This window comes from Fragaria vesca, linkage group LG5, assembly GCF_000184155.1.
Source record: "Fragaria vesca subsp. vesca linkage group LG5, FraVesHawaii_1.0, whole genome shotgun sequence".
Lineage (NCBI taxonomy): Eukaryota > Viridiplantae > Streptophyta > Magnoliopsida > Rosales > Rosaceae > Fragaria > Fragaria vesca.
Window position 1 is genome coordinate 25,077,094 of NC_020495.1, and position 21,407 is coordinate 25,098,500.

The 21,407-nt window shown below is 39.6% G+C and overlaps 3 protein-coding genes across 3 annotated transcripts; 1 reads left to right on the forward strand and 2 right to left on the reverse strand.

The window, feature by feature from the left end:
- The first annotated feature begins 1,045 nt into the window (after window positions 1–1,045).
- Window positions 1,046–3,753, forward strand: LOC101307023 (beta-hexosaminidase 2-like). Its single transcript, XM_004301762.1, has 2 exons — window positions 1,046–1,817; window positions 2,801–3,753. The coding sequence occupies exons 1-2, from the start codon at window positions 1,046–1,048 to the stop codon at window positions 3,751–3,753; spliced, it is 1,725 nt and encodes a 574-aa protein (XP_004301810.1).
- Window positions 3,754–12,958: 9,205 nt separating this feature from the next.
- LOC101306341 (heparan-alpha-glucosaminide N-acetyltransferase-like) lies at window positions 12,959–17,252 on the reverse strand. The gene is made up of 13 exons (XM_004300428.1): window positions 17,049–17,252; window positions 16,724–16,861; window positions 16,421–16,502; window positions 16,119–16,195; window positions 15,893–15,999; window positions 15,571–15,691; window positions 14,615–14,731; window positions 14,406–14,497; window positions 14,196–14,262; window positions 13,985–14,063; window positions 13,777–13,868; window positions 13,307–13,450; window positions 12,959–13,170 (listed from the first exon to the last, which is right to left on the reverse strand). The coding sequence occupies exons 1-13, from the start codon at window positions 17,211–17,213 to the stop codon at window positions 13,030–13,032; spliced, it is 1,422 nt and encodes a 473-aa protein (XP_004300476.1). The 5' UTR covers window positions 17,214–17,252; the 3' UTR covers window positions 12,959–13,029.
- Window positions 17,253–18,360: 1,108 nt separating this feature from the next.
- LOC101306636 (kynurenine--oxoglutarate transaminase-like) lies at window positions 18,361–20,969 on the reverse strand. Its single transcript, XM_004300429.1, has 9 exons — window positions 20,779–20,969; window positions 20,564–20,694; window positions 20,371–20,456; window positions 20,151–20,245; window positions 19,730–19,826; window positions 19,451–19,565; window positions 19,143–19,297; window positions 18,940–19,065; window positions 18,361–18,802 (listed from the first exon to the last, which is right to left on the reverse strand). Exons 1-9 carry the CDS (start codon window positions 20,967–20,969, stop codon window positions 18,578–18,580), a joined length of 1,221 nt encoding a protein of 406 aa, XP_004300477.1. The 3' UTR covers window positions 18,361–18,577.
- Between the last annotated feature and the right edge of the window lie 438 nt (window positions 20,970–21,407).

Below are 21,407 nucleotides of genomic sequence, written 5' to 3' on the forward strand. Positions count from 1 at the left end.
TTAATGCCCTCAAACTCGAGTTTTTCTGGTATGAACACAACCGGACAGAATACAGTCCGTCCATTTGTTTTTCGAGTTTGAGGGCCTTAATGATCACCAAATTGGCTGAAATTTTGCAGAGATAATTTACACAATATTATCTAGATACTAGACGGTGGAGATGAGGAAATTCGATCGAAAAGTGGTGTAAAAATGAAAATCCGTACCAAAACTTTGATGCGGACGTCCGCACCTGATCAACATTGTGTGTGTGTATATATATATATATGAATTTGAACATAAATGAAACAAAATTTCAGCTGAAAAAGTAATCTATTACATGGGGCAGCATTGCTCTTTTACCTATAAATGATCATGTTTCAACTCGCAAGGACTTGGAAACAAGTGCCTAAGGTAGATGAATTCACATTACTGGAATCCAAATTGCATGACAATGTACATGCAAATCAAAACTCAGAAGTTGCGTCTTACTCTGGAATCAGTTCAATTCATTCAACCACTATCATGTGTCACCAATTGCATCCATGAGTACTATGATGTTCAATTCGGTAGTGATGCCAAATTATTATTAGGCATAAAACAAACAAGAGTACCCATGGGTTTTAGCAGGTGATTATTTCAATATAGGCATATCCTTGGTTATCTCGACCTTATTTCAGTTGTCCATCTGTCTCACTCTGGCAGTGAAACAAGTTAGACGAAGCATCAAAATGGCAAACAAGATTAGTATATAGTTTTGTTGCCGGTAAGTTGACCGCGACGGCATTGGATTCAGAATATAATTTTGTCAAACTATATAATTAATAGCAACGAATTTTTCCAATTAATAGCAACGAATTTTCCAATAGCAAACGGCCGTGGAGCAAAAGGGTTAAAAGCAAAACGCCAAAGCATTAGAGCAACAAACTAATTAGGAAACAAGGATAGGAGTGCCCGGGCGGCAGAGTCCGCTCGATTGGTATTTAAGCAGAGTCCGTCACTTGCGTCTTCCTCAGCTCACTGTTTCCATCTGCCGGCCAACAGTCCATTTCTTATTAACAACAACATGCTCTTCAGCATCATCATCTCTATCGCCCTAGGCTGCTTGTTATTGGCTTCCCCCATCTCCGGATCCATCAATGTGTGGCCCATGCCAAGAAACTTCTCGTGGCCTCAGCCGCAGGCCAACCCCCTCTCCCCTAATTTCAACATCATATCCCCAGATCATCGCTACCTCTCCTCCGCTGCCAAACGCTACCAGCATCTTATTCTCACCGAGCACCACCTCCCCCTGGTGAACCCCTCCTCCTCCGTCCGCCTCAACACTTCTGCTCCGCCGCTTCTCAGCCTCGCCATCACAGTTTCCGATCTCACTGCTCCGCTTCACCATGGTGTGGACGAGTCGTACACGCTTACGATCCCCGCCGCCGGGGGAACCGCCCATCTGAAGGCGCAGACCGCATGGGGCGCCATGAGGGGTCTCGAGACATTGTCGCAGCTGGTGTGGGGGGATCCGTCGCTTGTGGCCGTGGGGGTGTACGTGTGGGACTCCCCACTGTTCGGGCATAGAGGGCTCATGCTTGACACTTCTAGGAACTACTACGAAGTTGAGGATTTGCTTAGGACCATCGAGGCCATGAGCGCCAATAAGCTCAATGTGTTCCATTGGCACATCACCGACTCCCATTCTTTCCCGCTAGTCGTGCCTTCCGAGCCTGAATTGGCCTCCAAAGGGTCCTATGGATCTAGTATGCAGTACTCTCCCGCGGATGTCACCAAGATTGTCGAGTTTGGTTTGGAGCATGGTGTCCGGGTTCTCCCGGAAATCGACTCACCTGGTTAGTTTCCGATCCTTTCCGTTTCTCACTTAGTTTACTGACTACCACGTCAATGCAACCATATACATATTTCACTGTTTGATTCTTGGCCTTAGTTGGAAAAAACTTCATAGGAATTAGGAGTTAGGAGCAACACATTGAACGATTTAGTAATTCTCGTCAGCCAAGAGTGGTAACCGTACTGTTCACAGTACTTGTTCATTTGACACTTTGTCAATCTTTCTCAATATCCTCAACTTCAAATATATTTATTTCTTGAAAAATTTGAGAAGCACTTATCATATATACACAACACTTGAACCCAGTGAATCATGTGTTACATGATTATAAGTAATGCACTCTAAGATGTAAGGATGCAAGTATGAAACCACTCTGTCAACATGAGAAATACTAGAATATGCTAAAATATGTATATCACTTTACTTCGTCAACTTATTTTACTTTATGGAGGATCTTACTACTTTGAAGAAGACTATTTCGTAGTAAGTCTTTGTCTGCTGAGATTAAAAAGCTTTGTTTGGGAGCAATTGTTTATGCGATTTGGAGAGAAAGAAACAACAGAATTTTCAGAAATGATCGCAAGCCTCTAATGGTTACCCTTAAGGCAATTACCAACACTATTAGAAGCAGGTTACTTTCTTTAAAGCTCAAGCACAGTTCTTCCAATCAGGCTCTTCTCCAGGAATGGAGGATCATTACCTCCTCATGATGATGTGTTTGAATTTGTGTTTCTGCCTTAGGGTATTTGGTTTTTGTAAGTTTGTTTGTTGTTCGTCTTAGACGTGCTGCCTGGTTGTTTTGTTTGCCTTATAGGCTGAGACTATTTCTTTGGTATGTGGTTACATGAATTCTCAAAGTAAAATATTTTATGAAATGGAACATATAAGAAATGTTACTGTAACCTTACTGGAGTCTCACTACGATCGTAGAGAAGATTTTAAACCAAATAAACACTATTTGAATTTGAAATATTGTGCATACAGGCCATACAGGATCATGGGCTGCAGCCTATCCCGATATAGTATCATGTGCAAATATGTTCTGGTGGCCAGCAGGAGCTGACTGGGGTGACCGACTCGCGTCCGAACCAGGAACAGGACATCTAAATCCTTTGAACCCCATGACCTATCAAGTACTCAAAAACGTTATACATGATGTGGCGACATTATTCCCTGAACCATTTTACCATGCGGGTGCTGATGAGATCGTACCAGGTTGTTGGAAAGCGGATCCAACCATTCAATCCTTCTTATCTAAGGGAGGAACTCTTAGTCAGCTACTTGAGCTTTTTGTCAATTCCACATTCCCTTACATTGTATCTCATAACAAGACAGTGGTATACTGGGAAGACGTGTTACTAGATGATAACATTAAGGTGCAATCATCAGTTCTTCCTCGAGAGAGTACCATCCTACAGACATGGAACAATGGACACAACAACACTAAACGAATTGTGTCTTCTGGGTACCGTACAATTGTGTCATCCTCAGATTTCTACTACTTGGATTGTGGTCACGGTGACTTTCTTGGAAACGATAGCATGTACGATCAACAAACTCCTAGTCATGACACAAAAAATGGAGGGTCATGGTGCGGGCCTTTCAAAACATGGCAAACCATATATAATTATGATATTACATATGGTCTAACTGAGGATGAGGCTAAATTGGTATTAGGTGGAGAGGTGGCGCTTTGGTCTGAGCAAGCGGATCCAACAGTTTTGGATGCACGAATTTGGCCACGAGCTTCAGCAATGGCAGAGTCATTGTGGTCAGGTAACCGGGATGATAAAGGTATGAAGAGATTTGGAGAGGCAACTGATCGCTTCAATGAATGGAGGAGTAGAATTGTCGCTAGAGGTGTCAGAGCTGAACCTATTCAGCCACTTTGGTGTATTAGGAACCCAGGGATGTGCAACACAGTTAATGTGGCTTGAATCATCATGTACTATGTACAAGTATTTGAATCCTTTTTTTTTTTTCCTGAAGGAAATCAGCTATATTTGTAATTTGTTTGATGATTCTTTTGAAGGAAAGGGCTGGACTACGCCAAAGTGTTGTACGCCAAGTGGTATCAAGACACGTGGCAACATATAGACCACATAATTTCAATTCGAAGGGCTCAAATGTAAATTAAACAGTTAACCGCCGTTAACAGTAAAATCACATGTTAATAGTTAATCTGTGAGGGTTTTGTTACGTCACATGTTAATGTTAATTAGGTAAGTCCACGTTATTTGTCACGTGAATTAGTTATTTGTTGTCATCATATTTAAAATTGATCTAGATTATTTATTGTTTTAAAATCCAATAACTAAGAAACAATGTCAAAATTTGTGTTAAGTTCGTTGTCCTTTGAACCGGACCTTATATAAGAGCTCTCGCTATCGCTTCTCTATGATGGCTAGCCCTAATGGTTTGCCGTTCAATTTCCTTGGTCCGCAACAATCTTGTTCCCGCTCGGCTGCTGAGTTTTTTGGATTTGAGAATCCCCTCTCGTCATTCAATGGGTCTTTCGTTCTTTCGAAAAGGTTTTACCTCATGTGAGTTTCGCACGGGCTCATTAGTGACATGAAGCTCAATTAACTTACATGTAACTACATGCATCAAACTTGATAACTTAATTATACATAAATTTGGAATTGAGTATTTAGATTGTGAACCGAATGTGACTCACATAAACCTAACTAACATCTGATTTCAAACCATTACCACGTGAGAGCAGTCTGGCCTAAGGTTTTTGAACCCGCAAGAATCCGCAATCAGGCCTCAAGATGGCCTTGACTCTCTTGGAAATTGACACTTTTTACCGGGGTCATTGGGTCATGTAGGTCCCTTCGTACTTAGCAACCTAAAAATATGAGAATTGTGTTTGTAGGGGCTCAAACTTGAGTGAGATTTTTCGCTCAAACAAGGGCCTTGTCAATCTTACCACATGGACAACTTATACGTAGATTGAATAAACGATTTATTAGGGTCAATCATAGCTGGCAAGAAAATCGATCGTAACTAACTAAAGCTGTAATGATTCGAAATAGGTATAATTAGTACACATAATATTCGATGAATAATTCGAATCCAATGGATGATCTAACTAAATTGTTGGAAGAGGAGGCAGAGACGAATTAAAGGCGCAAGAATTAAGGTACGTAGCCTGGCAATAGGTGGCCGGTTATATATAACCAAATCGTAGTTCGTTAATGGTGAACCATATAGGTATATCAGGCGCCAGCTTGCTAGCTAGCTCATATTTTCGCATATTCCTAATCAGTATATATAGAGATTTATACCAGCTTTCTTGCCAAAGCTTCCTCCCGCATCTCACCCTGCTCAACGCAGGGAGGAGACTACCGCGGGAAGGAGAAGGAGGAGATCTCGAAACTCTACGATCGAGACTCGATCTATCTAGATCTCCGAACTATCCTATTATATTTATCTATACATAAACAATAATGGCTCAGGTAGACAACAAGCAGCTGGTGATCGCTATCCCAGCCAACCACACCAATCAAGCCACTGATCACCGCGGGGATCATGAAAATGAAGCAGCCCCGCTCACTCCGGGAACACCAGGCACACCGGCCATACCAGGCACAATAGAAGCCGCTAAAAAGAAGCGTGGAGGTAATCAAATTCTTCAGGCGGCCATGTTTCTGCTCCGACGTCGTCCCAGCAAAAAGAATCTCAAAGCCCCCTCCGTGGAAAGAGTCGCTTCCAAAAACGCATGGAAGCGCCTCGTGGGGTCCATGAGGCCGTTGCACCTCCAGGACAACCCTTCCTCGCCCCGCTCGCCGCCTGTCTTTGAGATCGCTGCACCTTCTACTCCAACGGGGTCTGAAGCTGGATACGAAGACGTGCTCCCTCCACCCATGTCTCCGGCCGACGCCACCAATTTCATGTCTAGATCCTCATCCGAAGATAGCATGCAGAGCCGATACGCTTCTGCAGTCAATCTACAAGAGCTGGATCGGAGCGAGCAGGACGATGATAAGAGCAAGGACAAGGGTACTGATGTATATGATGGTGAGGATGAGCATATCGACGCCAAGGCCGAGGAGTTCATAGCTCAATTCTATCACCAGATGAAACTTCAACCATTGGATTGAATGGCGCCAATGTCATTTGGTTAAGCTAAAGCCAATTATTAAACCAACAAACTGCCGAGGCCGATCATGCATACCATCGCTCATACTTGCATCATCGATCATTATATAATTAAGTTGAAACTAGCTATCTAATATCGGTTCTAAATACCCGTCTAAATTTAATGCATTACGTTACATGCCATGGCTTCAGTTACAACTTAATTATATCGATGCATGCATGCGTGCATGTAGTGTGCGCCCTTACGGCTTACTGATTGCTTCCATTACTGAAATATATAGCTCAAGCTGAACTATTTTAAATTTAAACGATACATATTATAGTACTAGCTTATAGGTGTTGGCTAGCTAATTCTAACAATGAATTAAGAACCGATATTAGACTGCGTTCACCTGAAGATGTATGAAGAAATGCCTTTGTATTGTTTAGTTTTTGAATAGTCTTTGTGTAGCTATTTCTTTCAAACTGTTAGTATATCCACAAAATAGAAATGGCAGATGATAACTATATATAACCCAAGTATTTTTTTTTTTTTAAGGGGTTTAATTTGGAACCGTGTTAATGGGTAACCCAAAATCTTTATAAGCTAGAGGTTAACGTCCAATCATCATGTACGAATACGATCAATCGTTTCTCTATTTTCTCTTTCGACTTGGTCCGCCGCTGTTAGGTTTTGGGGTCGGCTGCGTCTGATCCGGAATCTCTATCCTTTGCTTCTGCTCTCTTCCACTACTCCTCTATCGACCAAACATTGATGGTAGCTGTTGACGTGAGTAATATCCATAATATTAGGGTTGTAATTATTTGTGTTGTTATTAGGAATATTGTGTAAATATTCTCTTGTAATTAGTTTCTTAATAGATATTGGAGTCTCTTGTATAAATACTCCGTTCTTGGAGAAGATGAATACAATTTGGAAATTCTAAAAGTCTTTTGATACCTTTCGACTTGGTATCAGAGCCGAGATCCTTTCGGACTCGGCTGTGTTGCTCATCAATTTCCGCTGCGAGGTTCTTTTGGGGGTTATAGATCAACCTAATTAAAGGTTCTTTGGGGGTACGTTGTAAAAGTTTTTCTGGGGTCTGCCGTGTCTTCTTGAATTGAAGATAAGTTGTTCAGCTTGTTTGATTCTTCTTGATAGCTGGTCCTCTTGAAGTTTGGTGGTGTTTGATACTTTGTGGTGTTGGGGTTCTTCTTTATTTAAAAAAAAAAAAAGGGAAGAAGGAAGAAAAGAAGATGGTGGATCTGAACGTTAACGAAGGGAAGAAGGAAGAATCTGGTGAGGGGAGTTCTATGACCCGTGAAGTTGTAGTTGTTCAGAATGTTACAGATAATTCGAGTTTTGGCATCAAGCTTGATGGTAACAATTATCAGTTGTGGCAAAGGCTTATGAAGATCCATATCAAAGGAATGGGGAAGTGGGGTTACGTTGATGGTAGCACTCCAAGACCTGCTGCAGGATCAAAGATCGATGACTGGGATACGGCGAATACTAATGTGATGGGGATTCTCCTGAAAGCTATGACTCCAGAGGTAATGGAGTTGTTTTCTAATTTTGATTCTCCTAAGGCAATCTGGGACTCTGTTGCTGCTACCTATTATGATGGGAATGACTTTGCTCGTGTCCATGAGTTAAATGTGAAAGCTTTCCAACTGACTCAAAGTGGACAGCCTGTGGCAACGTTTTATGCAAGTTTAAAGACCATATGGCAGGAGCTTGATCAGAGAAATCCGAATCCTATGACATGTGGAGCAGATATCACTACCTACAGGAATGAACAAGACAAGATGCGTGTTCATATTTTTCTTGCTGGTTTAGATCCCCATTTTTGAAGGACCAAAGAATGAGCTATTGCGTCTTGCAACTCCACAACATTGGAGCAAGCTTTTGCCTATATTCGAAGAGATGAAGCCAATAGAGCAGCCGCAAAAAGGTCTCCATACTGAAATTTCTGGTTTAACAATTCATGCTAAACCACAACCTCAGGCTCATATTGGGAACTCCATCCTCGTCCCATCTCAAAACCAGTATCAATCACGTAATCAGGGATATCAGCATAATCAAAGTTATACACAAATAATTTGTCACTACTGCAAAGAAACTGGTCATATCAAGAGCAACTGCCCGAGATTGCAGAAGTCCAATTACAACCCTGGGTGGAGAGGAGGCAACATTGGAGGACGTGGCGGCCGTGGTGGTAGTCAAAGAGGCAAAGCAGCAGTGCAATTGGTGCCAGAACCTGATTCTATGGCATTGAAGGGCAAGACCCTTCACAGGGTAATGTTTCCTCGACTAAGGAAACACGAGGTAAATTTGGAGTTGCTTTACATGTTTCTGACTTTACTGGAAGTGAAACTTAGATAATTGATTCCGGCGCGTCCGATCATATGACCTATGATAAATCATTCTTTTTGTCTATGTCATCCCCTCGTATATCTCATGTTTCCAATGCTAATGGTGTGTCGTTTCCGGTCTTAGGTATTGGGTCTGTTCAGGTTACACCATCCATTGTTTTACATGATGTGCTTTATGTACCTTCATTGTCTCATCATCTTTTGTCAGTATCCCAATTGAGTTCTCAAAATAAGTGTTCTGTAACCTTTTACCCAATGTATGTTGTTTTTCAGAATCTGTGCACCAGGGTAATCATTGGCAAGGGAGACCTGAGGGGGAGACTGTTTCACTTGGATTACATGTACGCAGAGCCAACACAAGCACCAGCACAACCTTTGGCCCTGACATTGAATTCTGACAGATTGAGTGAGTTGTGGTTGTGGCACAGACGTTTGGGTCATCCGTCTTTTGGAGTTATGAAGAAGTCCATGCCTTCGTTGTTTCTGGGAATTCATGAGTCTATCCTGCATTGTGAAACTTGTGCTTTGGCTAAGAGTCATAGATCTAGCTATCCTTTGAGTTTTCATTCTAGTACTATGCCTTTTGAATTAATTCATTCAGATGTTTGGGGTCCTTCCAAGTATTCTACTCTTTCTGGAATGCGATACTTTGTCCCTACTGACCGCACGAAGCATGTGGAGGTTGATCGACATTTTATTAAAGAGAAGTTGGATGGTCATGTTATTTTCTTTCCCTATGTCCCTACTGAAGAACAATTGGCTGATATCCTTACGAAAGCTCTTTCAAGTAAAGCTTTTCGTGACTCACTTGACAAGTTGGGCATTTGTGATCTGTATGCGCCAACTTGAGGGGGAGTGTTGACGTGAGTAATATCCATAATATTAGGGTTGTAATTATTTGTGTTGTTATTAGGAATATTGTGTAAATATTCTCTTGTAATTAGTTTCCTAATAGATATTGGAGTCTCTTGTATAAATACTCCGTTCTTGGAGAAGATGAATACAATTTAGAAATTCTAAAAGTCTTTTGATACCTTTCGACTGTAGCTTGTTGGGTGGGAACCGGCGCGGTCACCTGGTTTGGCAATTTAACAAGGAATCTCGATGGTCCTCACTACTAAAATTTAGCTCCTAGGCAACGGAAACGATTCGTTGCTTTCCGTAGTCTAGGAACCTAGCTAGCTCTAGTATACAGAAGGTCCATCGTCTAAGTTCCGTCGACTAGGAAGCGTGAGGTATACTTGATACTAGGCGACAAAAAATTTAGCACGATCGAATGAGGCCGGTTTTAACTTTTAACCGACGGAAGGTTTTTGACCTCTCAAACAGACAACTCTGTCGACTAACACCTTACGTGTCGGACAACCATTCGTAGTCCATGCACTTATGCAATGGAAAAGCTTAGCATCTTAGGCGATGGAGGTAGAAGGTTCGTCACCTAAGATGTCCTCCTAGGCGACGACGCTTCATCAATTCTGATCGGTTGCCTAGGTTATTAGCCTAGACGACGAACGTACTCTCGTTAGGTCATTCCTAGGCGACGAACTTTCTATTTCCATCTCCACTTCTTAATTTCTCTAAAAATTCACCATTATTTAATTTTTTTAATACAATTGAGAAATAATAATTTAATAACATTTATGACTGAATAATAAATATAAACATTATTCATTTATAACAAGAAAATTGTTCATACAAACTAATTAAACTAAAACGCCTAGTACCGTTGCGTCTAGTGGCATAAGTCTCTCCTTGTAAGTGAGAGATCGTGAGTTCGACTTACAGTATTATAACACATTAATTATGTATTTAATAAAAAAAAACTAATTAAACAAATCTAAGTCACTAAAAACTTAGATGTGTTGAAATTGTTGTTGTCATTTCTATCATCATCGTCGTCAGGTCACACATTGAGGAGGAGGAGGTTGCAGGCCGAGCTTAAGGAGGAGGTTGCAGGCCGAGCTTCTGAAAGACTAAGACCATTTGTTGTTGCTCGCTTGGCACACTCGACACGTTTCGAGACCTCTCGGAGTTGCTGCTTGTATAACGGTTTGTGACCTCTCAGACCCGCTCATCACTTCTAGTGATACTAATTAATAAAAAGAGACCGAAAATGTCACGAGAAAGATCACCGAAAAACATGGAATACTTGGTGAAAAAAAGTGACAAAAAGAGTGTAAAAAGCTACATACGAATTAATGGGTGAAGCTTATTATAGACCGATCGAACTTGAAGAACTACACCCGAAACTCAATTTTCAGGGAAAATTTTCCCACATAATTTTTTTTTCTCCCACCCAAAATCTAAAAACTTCCAATCTGGACTAGAGTAGAGTTTAAATAATGCTTCACTTAGGCGACAAATAAATTTCCGTCGCCTAGAGTTAAAATATCAAGTATGTGTTCTCTCAGAGAATAAAGTCTAATTTTCTCCAAAGCGATGGACCAAATCGTCGCCTAGAACTGCTTATGAGACGAAGCAAACTCCATCGCCTAAGAATTACTTTGGTGACAGACTTAGCAGGGATGTCGGTTTTCGTCGCTTAGATAGATCTTACGCGGCTAATCCTAGGCAACGCATATTCTTTCGTCGCCTAAGATCTGGTTAGGCGACGAACTGTGTAGGGATTACTGTTCAGTCGGCTAAACATTTCTTAGGCGACGAATTTTTTTCCTTTACGACGAAACTTTTTCCGTCGCCTAAGAGATGATTTCCAGTAGTGTATCTTCTACTTCTTCTGAGCTAGTGTCGCCACATCGGTTAAGGCTAGGCCCCTCTTTGCATCTTCAAGGTAGAGGGTTGTGGGTGGTGGCTGAGCAGGTGCGGAGGAGCTTTTTCCTTGGGTTTGGTGAGTTTTTTCTTGTTGCCGTCATGGGTGACTCTGTGGCGATGCGGTGTGGCTCTCGAATCTGACGACTAGGTCCAGAATCTAGGATCCTGGTACGGCGACATTGCTGAGCTAGGATTAGGGGGTTTGGTCACCATTTTGGAAGCCTTCTCCTCTCTTCAACCTAACATCAATGCTTGGGTAGGAACCGGTCACCTGGTTCGACAACTTTAACATTCAATCTCGATGGCTCTTCCCTTGCTTCTTAGCGTCGACGCATCAGTGGTCCCTCTTTGCATCTTTTGCGTTGTAGGTTGGGTTTGATATGCAACAGCTTCACCGGAATGACGATTAACCATGATGTAGTGTCGTCTAGCAGTTCGATTCGGGCATTGACCCATAAAGTGATCAAGCCAACCAATAAAAACAGGGCTCTAACAGGGTCTCATAGTTAAGATGAATCAGTGCAAGCTCAACAGTCTGGATCAAGGTAGGCATTCGTAGATATCCCTAGGCCAAGCAACATCCAAAGACATTTCCACACAGATACGAGCATACATAGTACGTACGAGAACCATCCAAGGTAAAAGGTTCAATGCGAACAAAGCTACCAATCTGAGAAGCAATATAGGAGGGTCTCTTCTATTCCACATATGAATGGGCAAAAAAGGCAATCTTACCCAAGGAGTAAAAAATCGATAATTTCTGCGATATTTTGCCGAAATTTTCGTTTTTCTCACCCAACAATATATCTTTACCCTCCCAAGCATTTCTCATCTGAAACTTCCGATATATCCCGATATCTCCCGATATTTTACGAAATTTCCCGACATTTCCCAATATTCTTCACAATACATTGAAGACTCTACACAGAGAGACGATAAAGATAGTGAAAATTTTGTACCTCGTAGGTCTTCTACGTGGTTTTAAAGTACTTATGTAATTATATGTGAAATGTATCATATGTATATAAGGCGTGATGACCTAGCCTCCTTTTGAGTTTCCAGCCATAAAAAAAAATTTGTGTAAAGTAAACTTTTAAGAATTATTAATGGTTCGATACTAACTTTTTCACCTTAACTTACTACAACTCCCTTATATCAATATTTATTCAAGGTTTTCATTTCAAATATAGTACATAATATAAAAACATCTCTTAAAGTTTGGTTTAAAATTTCCTTGTTTTTCTTCAAATTTTCTCATTTTTTACTGTAATTGATATTTCTCTGAAATTTCCATCGAAATTTTCATCTTTTAAAGGGTCGAAATTTCCGTAATCACCGAAATTTTCTTCCTTGATTTTACCCATAAGATAAGGGAATCCACGGTTATCCAAAAAAAAAAAAGAACAGTTGTCAAAGACAAACCGGAGATCTTCTGCTCCAAACATAACTCGGTACCAGTCATGACCCAACGGTTCAACAGTAACAGAGTTAACCACTCCGCCCTAGCTAAAAAGGCAACGAGCACGAATCACCCCTCGAGAAAGTCATTCTTCGAAGATTTGGCAGACCAAGCACAGCCTCTTGTACTTGTCCATGGAGAGAATATAGTTGTGGCGGGGCAGACGGATATCAAGAGGACCAGTCATCATTGGCCACATTAAATCGCCCACGATTCACAGTAGTAAAGGGTCAAGCTGCAGGAGGAATCGGATTAGCAGGGTTGCTGGAACCTTTTCCACTGTCACGTTTTTTTTTTTTTTTTTTAAGTGCTGAAAAACAAGGACTACAAAGAAGCACAACGAGGACCGGCCAACGCTAACCCACTGTCATGTTAAATCAGAAGATATGGTAACTATTATAATCATTTTGACTCGAGTTTCAATTAATTAATAGGAGGCTTGGTCACTGATTAAGTCTGTAATTTACAGTAATGTAATACCCCCCACTGAAGGTTACAGGGGGCATAGGTTTGATATATCTTATTAAAGTTTTATATATACACCTTTTATGTGTAAAAACCCCGAAACAAGACCCCAAAATAAAATCTCAATTATTACAAACGCTAAGGTACCCCAGTTCTTTGAATGGACTATCACCTGCAATAATGCTTCGGCTCCATCAACCTGCATGTCATATTCAGTCTGAATTATTTAGTATGTATTTCATTCCTCCAAACTAATGAACATATTCAGAACTCCCCAAGTCAACAGTAACTCAGTATCTTGAAAGATTACTGCACAGCAAAGAAAGGTACCCTACCAAGTTGTTCTCAGGGGACCGCCAATAGAAACCCTGTAATCCTACTGAGAAAAGGTCACAAGCAGCAAAAACATATATAAGGAGCGCATTCATCCCCATCCACTGCAACAATAATGTGGGCTTTCTGAAATGTTTGACATCAACCTGCACATAACAAGGCACATTAATCTTTGGAAAAATATCTGCCAATTATTTCTTCTTCCTATAATGTATATCATTCAACTCTCTGCCAATCCTTGTAATATAAGGATTTAAGAACATTATGCAAGTCAAAAGAACCATGTCAAACTATAGCCTGCTCTCAGTGTGTCAAAATCACAAGCAAATTATGGTATATCCATTCAGATTTCTTTAAACGTATCCATATCAGTTCAACAATGCACGGAATTAAATTGAGCCCATCTGATCACCTTTCCTTAAGGAATACATCTCTGATTTGATCAAAATCATTGCATAGAAGTACAACTTACTATATAGAAGATAATACTTAAGATCAATCCCGATGCTCCCGCTGTAATGCATGTATAGCTCAGTGTGTACAGTGGTTTACAGAAAGGAATACCTGATACACCGTCCATTACTCTCAGAGGAAACACAGTGAACTCCTTTTGCAAAAATATATAATTATAATTAAGAATAAAAATAAAAGAATAAAATAATTATAACTAAAAGATATACCTAGCATCTCCAAAACAAAACCAAAGATTACAAGAGGAAAGGAAGACATGCACCATAACATTACTCTTTGGTTTTGGTCCTGCAGCAAAAGATTCAAGCTAGGCCATGAAACAATCCATCAAAGGGCCAAATCTTGACAAGTATAAGACTTCATAACATACTATTCCACAGCAATGGACGGTGTAATTCATAAAAAAAAGAAGCATCATACCTTAAAATGCAATAATATGTGCCCAAAGTGCAATCCCACAAAACAAGTAACAGCAGCCATCAGAGAACTAGGAACAAGACAAAGGTATATAAGTCAAAGACCAATTATACTTATTAATCAATAACAAAACCATACAACACGTATAAAGAGAATCAGAGGGAGGGAGGGAGGGGAAGGGAAGAGATACAGGCAGGGAGGACAGAAATCAACCTTAATATGCCCTCTGGGTCAAATGGAGCAAAGCACCAGCCAGGAGAATCAGGTGGCAGAGGTCCATAGTCGGGAGAATTAATACTGCATTCCTGTGGCGTACAGGGTTAACATATTTCAAAATAGACCAAAAACTGTTTTAAAAAGAGGATAAAATCCCATATACCACATTCAGTAATGCAGTTAAAGAGAAGGCCTAGGAGAATGACCTTGGTTCTTCTGTAAACGGGATGTTGATATAGATGATGCTCACCCAATATAATCCGATCAATGAAACCAACAACATTGCAAGGAGGTTGAAGACTACTCCTCACATCACAATAAATCTACAAAATAAATATGGTGTTTCAGTTTGGAGGCAACTGAAGGCAAAATACTCATAGTGTACGTAGCCACTCAGCATTTCAGTAGTCAACACTGATTAAGTTATTTACATCATTTTCATGTCAAATTGTTGAATATCATATAGGTAACAATGAAGTTCAGTTGTTCACAAGGTTTGAAGAATCTGTCGATAGATCTCTGTGACTAACACAGCTCATGGGGTGAAGCAACTGTCCCCAATGCTTTGCAAATAGAATGTGATATTGTACTGATATCCTTGGTATTAGGAAGCAATTTACCATATTGCAACCAACATTTGGATGAAACTGGAAGTGAAAAAAACTAGATTTCAGGTCAAGCACCCACGACCCACCAACCCTATCAATAAGTAATATGCTTATATATGTATTTGTTGGTCAGAAAATAAATTATTTGAACAATTTTGTTTATGTGATTTGATGACTATATTATGTAGATGGATCTTCATGTACTTTCGGCTCAATGGACATCTGTCTGAATGTTTATGGACCTGTCATCTACATTTTGAATCTCAATGTTGCAAGTATTGATGAAGTTAAGCATACTTTGTTCATTCTATCTTCCAAAATTTCTTTGGTGAAAAAATTATTCAATGACAAAATTTCTTTGCAAGTATTGAATCTGTTAGTTTGTTCATTATATCTTCCATAATTTATTCGATGACAAAATTTATGTTAAAATATCCTTAAAATCTGAAAGCCGATGTATTTGAATAATTTAAACAGGCTCGTCCACCTAACATGACAACATCAGTACTGTCTATCGACAATTAGTAATGCAAAGAAAGAGAAATTTAACTCACAGTTTGAGTAATAGAGGTAAGAGAAGACAAGTTCATGCGTGGAGCTTCATATTCCCAACTTGGAACTAAGAGGCCATACAGCAAGCTCATATAAAATGAGCACAATCCAATAGCAAACAACCTGCATTCAGGCACATAAGGTTCAACCCATGATCAAGAATATTGAAACAGAAAAAGAAATCTATGCATTGGTAATCTAATTCTTAATGATCTACATAGCAGCTAGCCGTGATGATTTTATTCTCACATAGGCAGATTAAAATTTCATAAATTCCCAGAAAATGAACATATGAGGACCAAAGAAATATAGAGCAGAACTAACCACTGAATGTAGTACTTCCTAGCAAAATCAACCAGTGAGTCGACCCTTATGTTGTTAACAAGCCAGATTTCTGACATTGAAGCCAACAGATATCCAATCGATATCCTCTGGAAATTACAAGATCCATTTTAAGAAAAAGTGAAATAACTCCCAAGGAAAGAAAATAATATGAACTTCCAGACTCATCATCCATAATAGTATGAAATTTACTACTTTTTCTAAATACCTGTAGTACACCCAGCCAACGTATTGTTCTGACATCAACTCCATATGTTAAATGTTTACGCCCATGGAAATACCCACCTAACAAGACATTCCGAAAAACAAGAGACAACCAGTTTTCATTTACCAGATTCACTATAAAATTGACTGTACATATATATGTATAGGATGCTTCATATCTAGTATTGCATGCCTGTTATACAATGGTAAGCATGAAATATTGATTGCAATAAATAGAAAACGTGCAATTGGAATATAGCTAAAACAACCAAGGAATCTGTAGTTCGCATCAAGTTTGAAACATACCTTGCAGTAACAAGCCCAAGAGGAAGAGATTCATAGCTCGAAGCATGACTTTCTTCGTGGCAGTTGTCTTGTTTGATATTTTCTGCATGGTAAGTTGGTAACAGACAGCATCAGTGCAACACATGGAAATCTGTAAGTAGTGCATAGAAGAAATCCATTGCAGCAAAGAGTGTAATTCTCAAAGAAAAAGGCAAGCTTCTGCACTCACATAATCAAGTAATTTGATGAAGATAAAACCACAGCCACATAGATCAGGCACTCCGGAAACAAGAAGGGGAGTATGTACAAGAAATAAAAACATACCTTGAATGCTAGAGCAACAGAGACACCGACAAGAAAAAGGAAAAATGGCATTACAAAATCTGCAAGTGTAACACCGAACCAGGGAGAGTGATTTATGGATGGGAAAGCTCCTCCAGCACCGTCAACCAAAATCATCAACTGTTAAATTGTTACAGAAAACTGGTGAAAGTCAAGAAATTGGATAATAACTAGAGTAACAAATGTCAAAATATATTAATTCTGGCAATTATTGTATGCAGTATATAGCAAATGAAGTGGAATTGAACTGAATTACTGTAAATGAATCAGAAATCAAAGAAACATGGGGTATATTTGACAATAATACCGCAACGGTGAGGCCACGGAAGACGTCGAGTGAGACGATGCGTTGATCAGTTGTCGGAGCTCCTTCGCCGTTGGATGGTACGATTCCGTCTCTGTCCGTGTCTCTGTTTGTGTCTCTGCCTCTGTAGGGGTGGAGAAGAGGAGCGACGTCAATGACCGGAGACATTTTTCAGTTTCCACTTCTCTGTCTTCACTGGTCTTCTTCTGTCCCCGGTGTCCCGTCCCCCGTATAAGCAATGAGTCACGCTACATTTTTTGAAGGGTATAACTGCCATTTGGTTAAGACTGAGAACAACAAAATGTAACCATCAGTTTTGATAATTTCTGTGTGAAATCCACGCCCCAAATTGAAATTTATACATTTTTTTTTGTTAACTTTTAATTTTTTTTTTAGTGACTTTAAATTTTTTTTTTTTTATGAATGTGTTAACCAAAACAAGAAAAATAGTATGTGGATTTTAATTTGAGGTGTGTGGATTTCACATCCCTTTCTGATAATTATTTCTATCCGGTGGTGGTTGAACATTGTTTTCTTAGTTAGTTCAGGTGAATATTTCTATGAATTATGGATATAGCATATGACAACTCTTCCCAAAACTCGTTTAGACATTTGATAACCCGAACTTAATGACTGACGACACATGAATTGCAAAACAGGCATCTAAACTGCTATAGCGCCAAGCGCTTCACTAAATTGCATATTATCTGAAACTCAGTCATGTTCACTTGGGCAACTACAGACCAAGGGACTCATGGTCAACCACAGTTAGATTTAAATCTAATGATGAGAAATATTATTTTAAAGTTAAGTTGTTTTGTTTTCACAATCACACGTACATTGTAGGCTATAAGGGCATATTTTTCGTGCACATTCTTCTTTTCTATTTTTTTGCTTGCATTCCATGTTCTTGTATTATATGGTAATCCAATCATGTTTCCCCAAGATTCACAAGTACCAAACGAGACTTGATTGAGTTCATTCACATAACCAATGGAACGTGAAGATTCTTTTCAGTGTAACTATTGTCTCTATAGTCTATACACCTCTATAGCTTAACTATAACTTTCCATCATAAATATGCACCAAAGGTCAGTGGTTCCTCAAACAACATTCTTGGGTCTATCTTCCTGATCAACCCTCAATTCTAGCCCCTAAACTGAAAAGTGACAACACGTTTTCCATCGTCTTGGATTACTCTTCTTTAGCTGCCTGGCTTGCACTTACCAAACAATTGATATATCTTGTAGCATTAGCTTAAACTGTGTGATAACTTGTACACAAACTATCTTTTCGCATCCCTAAATAACAGATTGTCCTAAAGCATCAGGGCTTTTTTTTGTTCTATTTTTGCTCTGTCCGACAACAAGCTTTCCTGTTTTGTCCTTTTTGGAGATAAAAGGCCCAAGAATATGAGTACCTATTCTGAATATTCAGTCAAATACAAGTTTACATAACCTTCAGTTAAGTTGTATTCTAATCATCTGAAAATTTCAGTACACAAATAAGAGGTATTCTTGAGCGCTACGAAATCATTTAAGCTTGAGACACCCTGCAGTATCCAAAAGCTCCCCAAGTCTTTTTGCTGCAGAAGCCAAAGTCTGATCATTTTTACAGAATGCAAATCTGATGTATCTATCCTGATAGCTATAACGCTCCTGAGCAAGTTTCTCCACAGATGAGTCTGCATGAAAAAATCCACATCCTGGCACAGCCACTACTCCTGCTTGTTGGATTAACTTTCGAACATATTCTACCTGAAAACACAAGAACCTTATCACTTAAAACAACTAAAATGAGTATAGCATGCAAGCAGCACGGAGAAATGCAAACAACCCTGACAAAAGAATTGAATGATTCATTAACATCCCAACAACATAGAAGACAAGCATACATCAGAGAGTGGGCAATTTTCAGGCAGCTCTGCAAATAAAAAGAATGCACCATGAGGCTTGAAATGAATCTTGAATCCAATTCTAGCAAGTAGATTGACGACGTAATCTCTCCTTGATTCATAATCCTGAGCATGAGAAAGATTACTATGAACAATGAAAGCCACTATCAATTGCATGAAAATCACAAAACTAAGGACATTACGCTTCTCAATGATTCAAAGTATTCAAGGGGGCTTCTTAAAGCAGTCAAGGCAGCTTCTTGGAAAGGTGCTGGTGCAGAATCGGTAACTTTCACATGAATGTTTCTGATAGCAGAGGCAATAAAAGCTGGAGCAATTGCCCATCCAATCCTCCATCCTGATAGACAAGATCCAAGGTTCCAAAAATAAAACAGTGAGATTCTAAAAACTTTGGAGCACAAAAAAAAAACTTTCAGCTTAGAAGCAATTAAGAATGGCCCAACGTAATCTAGTAACAAGCATAAAAGTTAAAGAAAAAGATAACTATGACCTGTGACACTGAACGTTTTAGATAAGGAAGATGTGATAATGGTCCGTCCTTGCATTCCTGGAAACGAGGCAAGGGATATATGCTTCTCACTGTCAAATGTTATATGTTCATATACCTGCGGAGTCAAAATGAAATTTTTTTTCCAAAAGTTAGCAGTCAAAATGTCAAATACTGATTGTGTACCTTTTAATTCTTTTATATATAGGAGCCTGGAGAAATATCTGCTACCATATTTGTGAATGCCTAAAATTTGTTACTTGAAGCAAAATAATATCATACTTCATCTGTTATAGCTAGGCAGTTCCTGCTGCGACATTCTCCAGCAATAATCTCAAGTTCATCTTTTGTGAAAACTTTGCCAGTTGGATTGTGAGGACTGTGCAACGTTTACATCATTAAACCCCTTAAACATAATATGAGAAATATCATTTCTTTCCAAAATATGCAGTCCATATAATTTGTAAATGCAGGGCACATTCACCCTTTCAGACTTTTTGCGATTCGCTTTAACTACAGACCATATGTCTGAAATTTTCTCCATATCAACGACCAATATTTAGTAAAGGAGGGAATCCTATCAAACTGTAATGTAATTTCAAATTCGAAAAGAAAAATAAAAGAAACATGTAATTTATGGATGATGAGCTTGCAACAACAGTCATAACATAGGTATGAACGAGTGCATTTGGTTGCTTCTAACCTGTTGAGTACTACAGCTTTTGTTCTCCCAGAAAAAGACTTGATGAATGTGTTAGGGTCCAAGGTCCAATGAGGTGGATCAAGGGGCACATATACCTAAGATAGTGGATCATTGTATTGACAAAAGTAGTACAGATTCATACAATCAGTACATACTCCATGCCTGCAGTGGATAGGTAATAAAAGCCAGTGATATATAAGATGTAGAGAGGCTAGCTTACTGGAACTCCCCCAGCTATCCTAATGCACCCTTCATATGTTTCATAACAAGGGTCAAACAGTACAACTTCATCACCCTTGTCTATTACTGTCCAAACAGAAGAGGAAAACAATTCCTATATATGAACCACAGAAATTAAAAATTAAAAAATTGAGAAGGAAAGAAACTAAGAGTGAGAAATGTAGGGAAAATACTAGCAAACGCTGCTGCCGCAAATGCTTCAGTTTGGCCACAACAAATAGCTATATCAGTAAGAGGGTTGACATCCAATCCGTGCATTTGGTTCATTATGATTGCCACGCGGTCACATATTCCTTGTACGTGCCTGAATTAAATATGATCATTGGAGGTCAAAGTTTACATGGCTCTAAAAAGAAGTTGCAGAAGTCTGAATACAAAATAATCAAACCTGTACTGGTTGAAGTCGGAATTGATAGCGGAAATGGCAGCGTCTTTGATGTGGGAAGGTGCAGGGAAGTCGGGAAATCCTTCGGCGAGGTTGATGGCGTTGCATCTCTGGGCAAGATGAGAGAGTTCCTGAATTGGTGATGCTGTGATACTCTTCGCCGCACTGGATAACACGTCTTGTTTCGCTTCCATATTGCTGATCTCTCTCTCTCTCTCTGAACATTTTAACGGACTCCCGATTGGGCTTAAAAAATGAGCCTGGGCCTAGGCTATAATCGTGGGCTCTCTGTTCCCTGGGTCTGATGAGTGAACACCGATTTCACTAAAGTACCCGTTAGGTGCTGTCATGCCCGTTATTTTTGAGAAGTTTTGGTAGCACCGGTATCCAAACTCTTGTGACACGGTCAAAGTGATACCCTCACTCACAAAACTACCAATGTGGTACCCAAACTTCATTTTCGCTACCGATGAAAGGCCGGAGGCCATTTTCTTTCCTCGCGCCGTCTATTTGCTGACGTGTCACTCATGTTATCATTTTAATGAAGGGTAAAAATGTCTTTCTTTATTAAGTAAATAAAAAATTACAATTTAAAAAAAAATATGTGTTTTTTGGAATACCTTTTAAAAAAA

What these genes read in the sequence shown, in the direction of transcription:
- LOC101307023 (XM_004301762.1), top strand. Translation starts at nt 1,046, where the DNA reads ATGCTCTTCAGCATCATCATCTCTATCGCCCTAGGCTGCTTGTTATTG. An exon ending in CCCGGAAATCGACTCACCTG is followed by an intron (nt 1,818 to 2,800) that starts GTTAGTTTCCGA and finishes TTGTGCATACAG; the next exon opens with GCCATACAGGATCATGGGCT.
- LOC101306341 (XM_004300428.1), bottom strand. Translation starts at nt 17,213, where the DNA reads ATGTCTCCGGTCATTGACGTCGCTCCTCTTCTCCACCCCTACAGAGGC. An exon ending in ACATATTATTGCATTTTAAG is followed by an intron (nt 14,064 to 14,195) that starts GTATGATGCTTC and finishes CTTTTGCTGCAG; the next exon opens with GACCAAAACCAAAGAGTAAT. An exon ending in GGTCCCCTGAGAACAACTTG is followed by an intron (nt 13,171 to 13,306) that starts GTAGGGTACCTT and finishes TATGACATGCAG; the next exon opens with GTTGATGGAGCCGAAGCATT.
- LOC101306636 (XM_004300429.1), bottom strand. Translation starts at nt 20,969, where the DNA reads ATGGAAGCGAAACAAGACGTGTTATCCAGTGCGGCGAAGAGTATCACA. An exon ending in TCCGACTTCAACCAGTACAG is followed by an intron (nt 20,695 to 20,778) that starts GTTTGATTATTT and finishes TATTTAATTCAG; the next exon opens with GCACGTACAAGGAATATGTG. An exon ending in GGATAGCTGGGGGAGTTCCA is followed by an intron (nt 20,246 to 20,370) that starts GTAAGCTAGCCT and finishes CCACTATCTTAG; the next exon opens with GTATATGTGCCCCTTGATCC.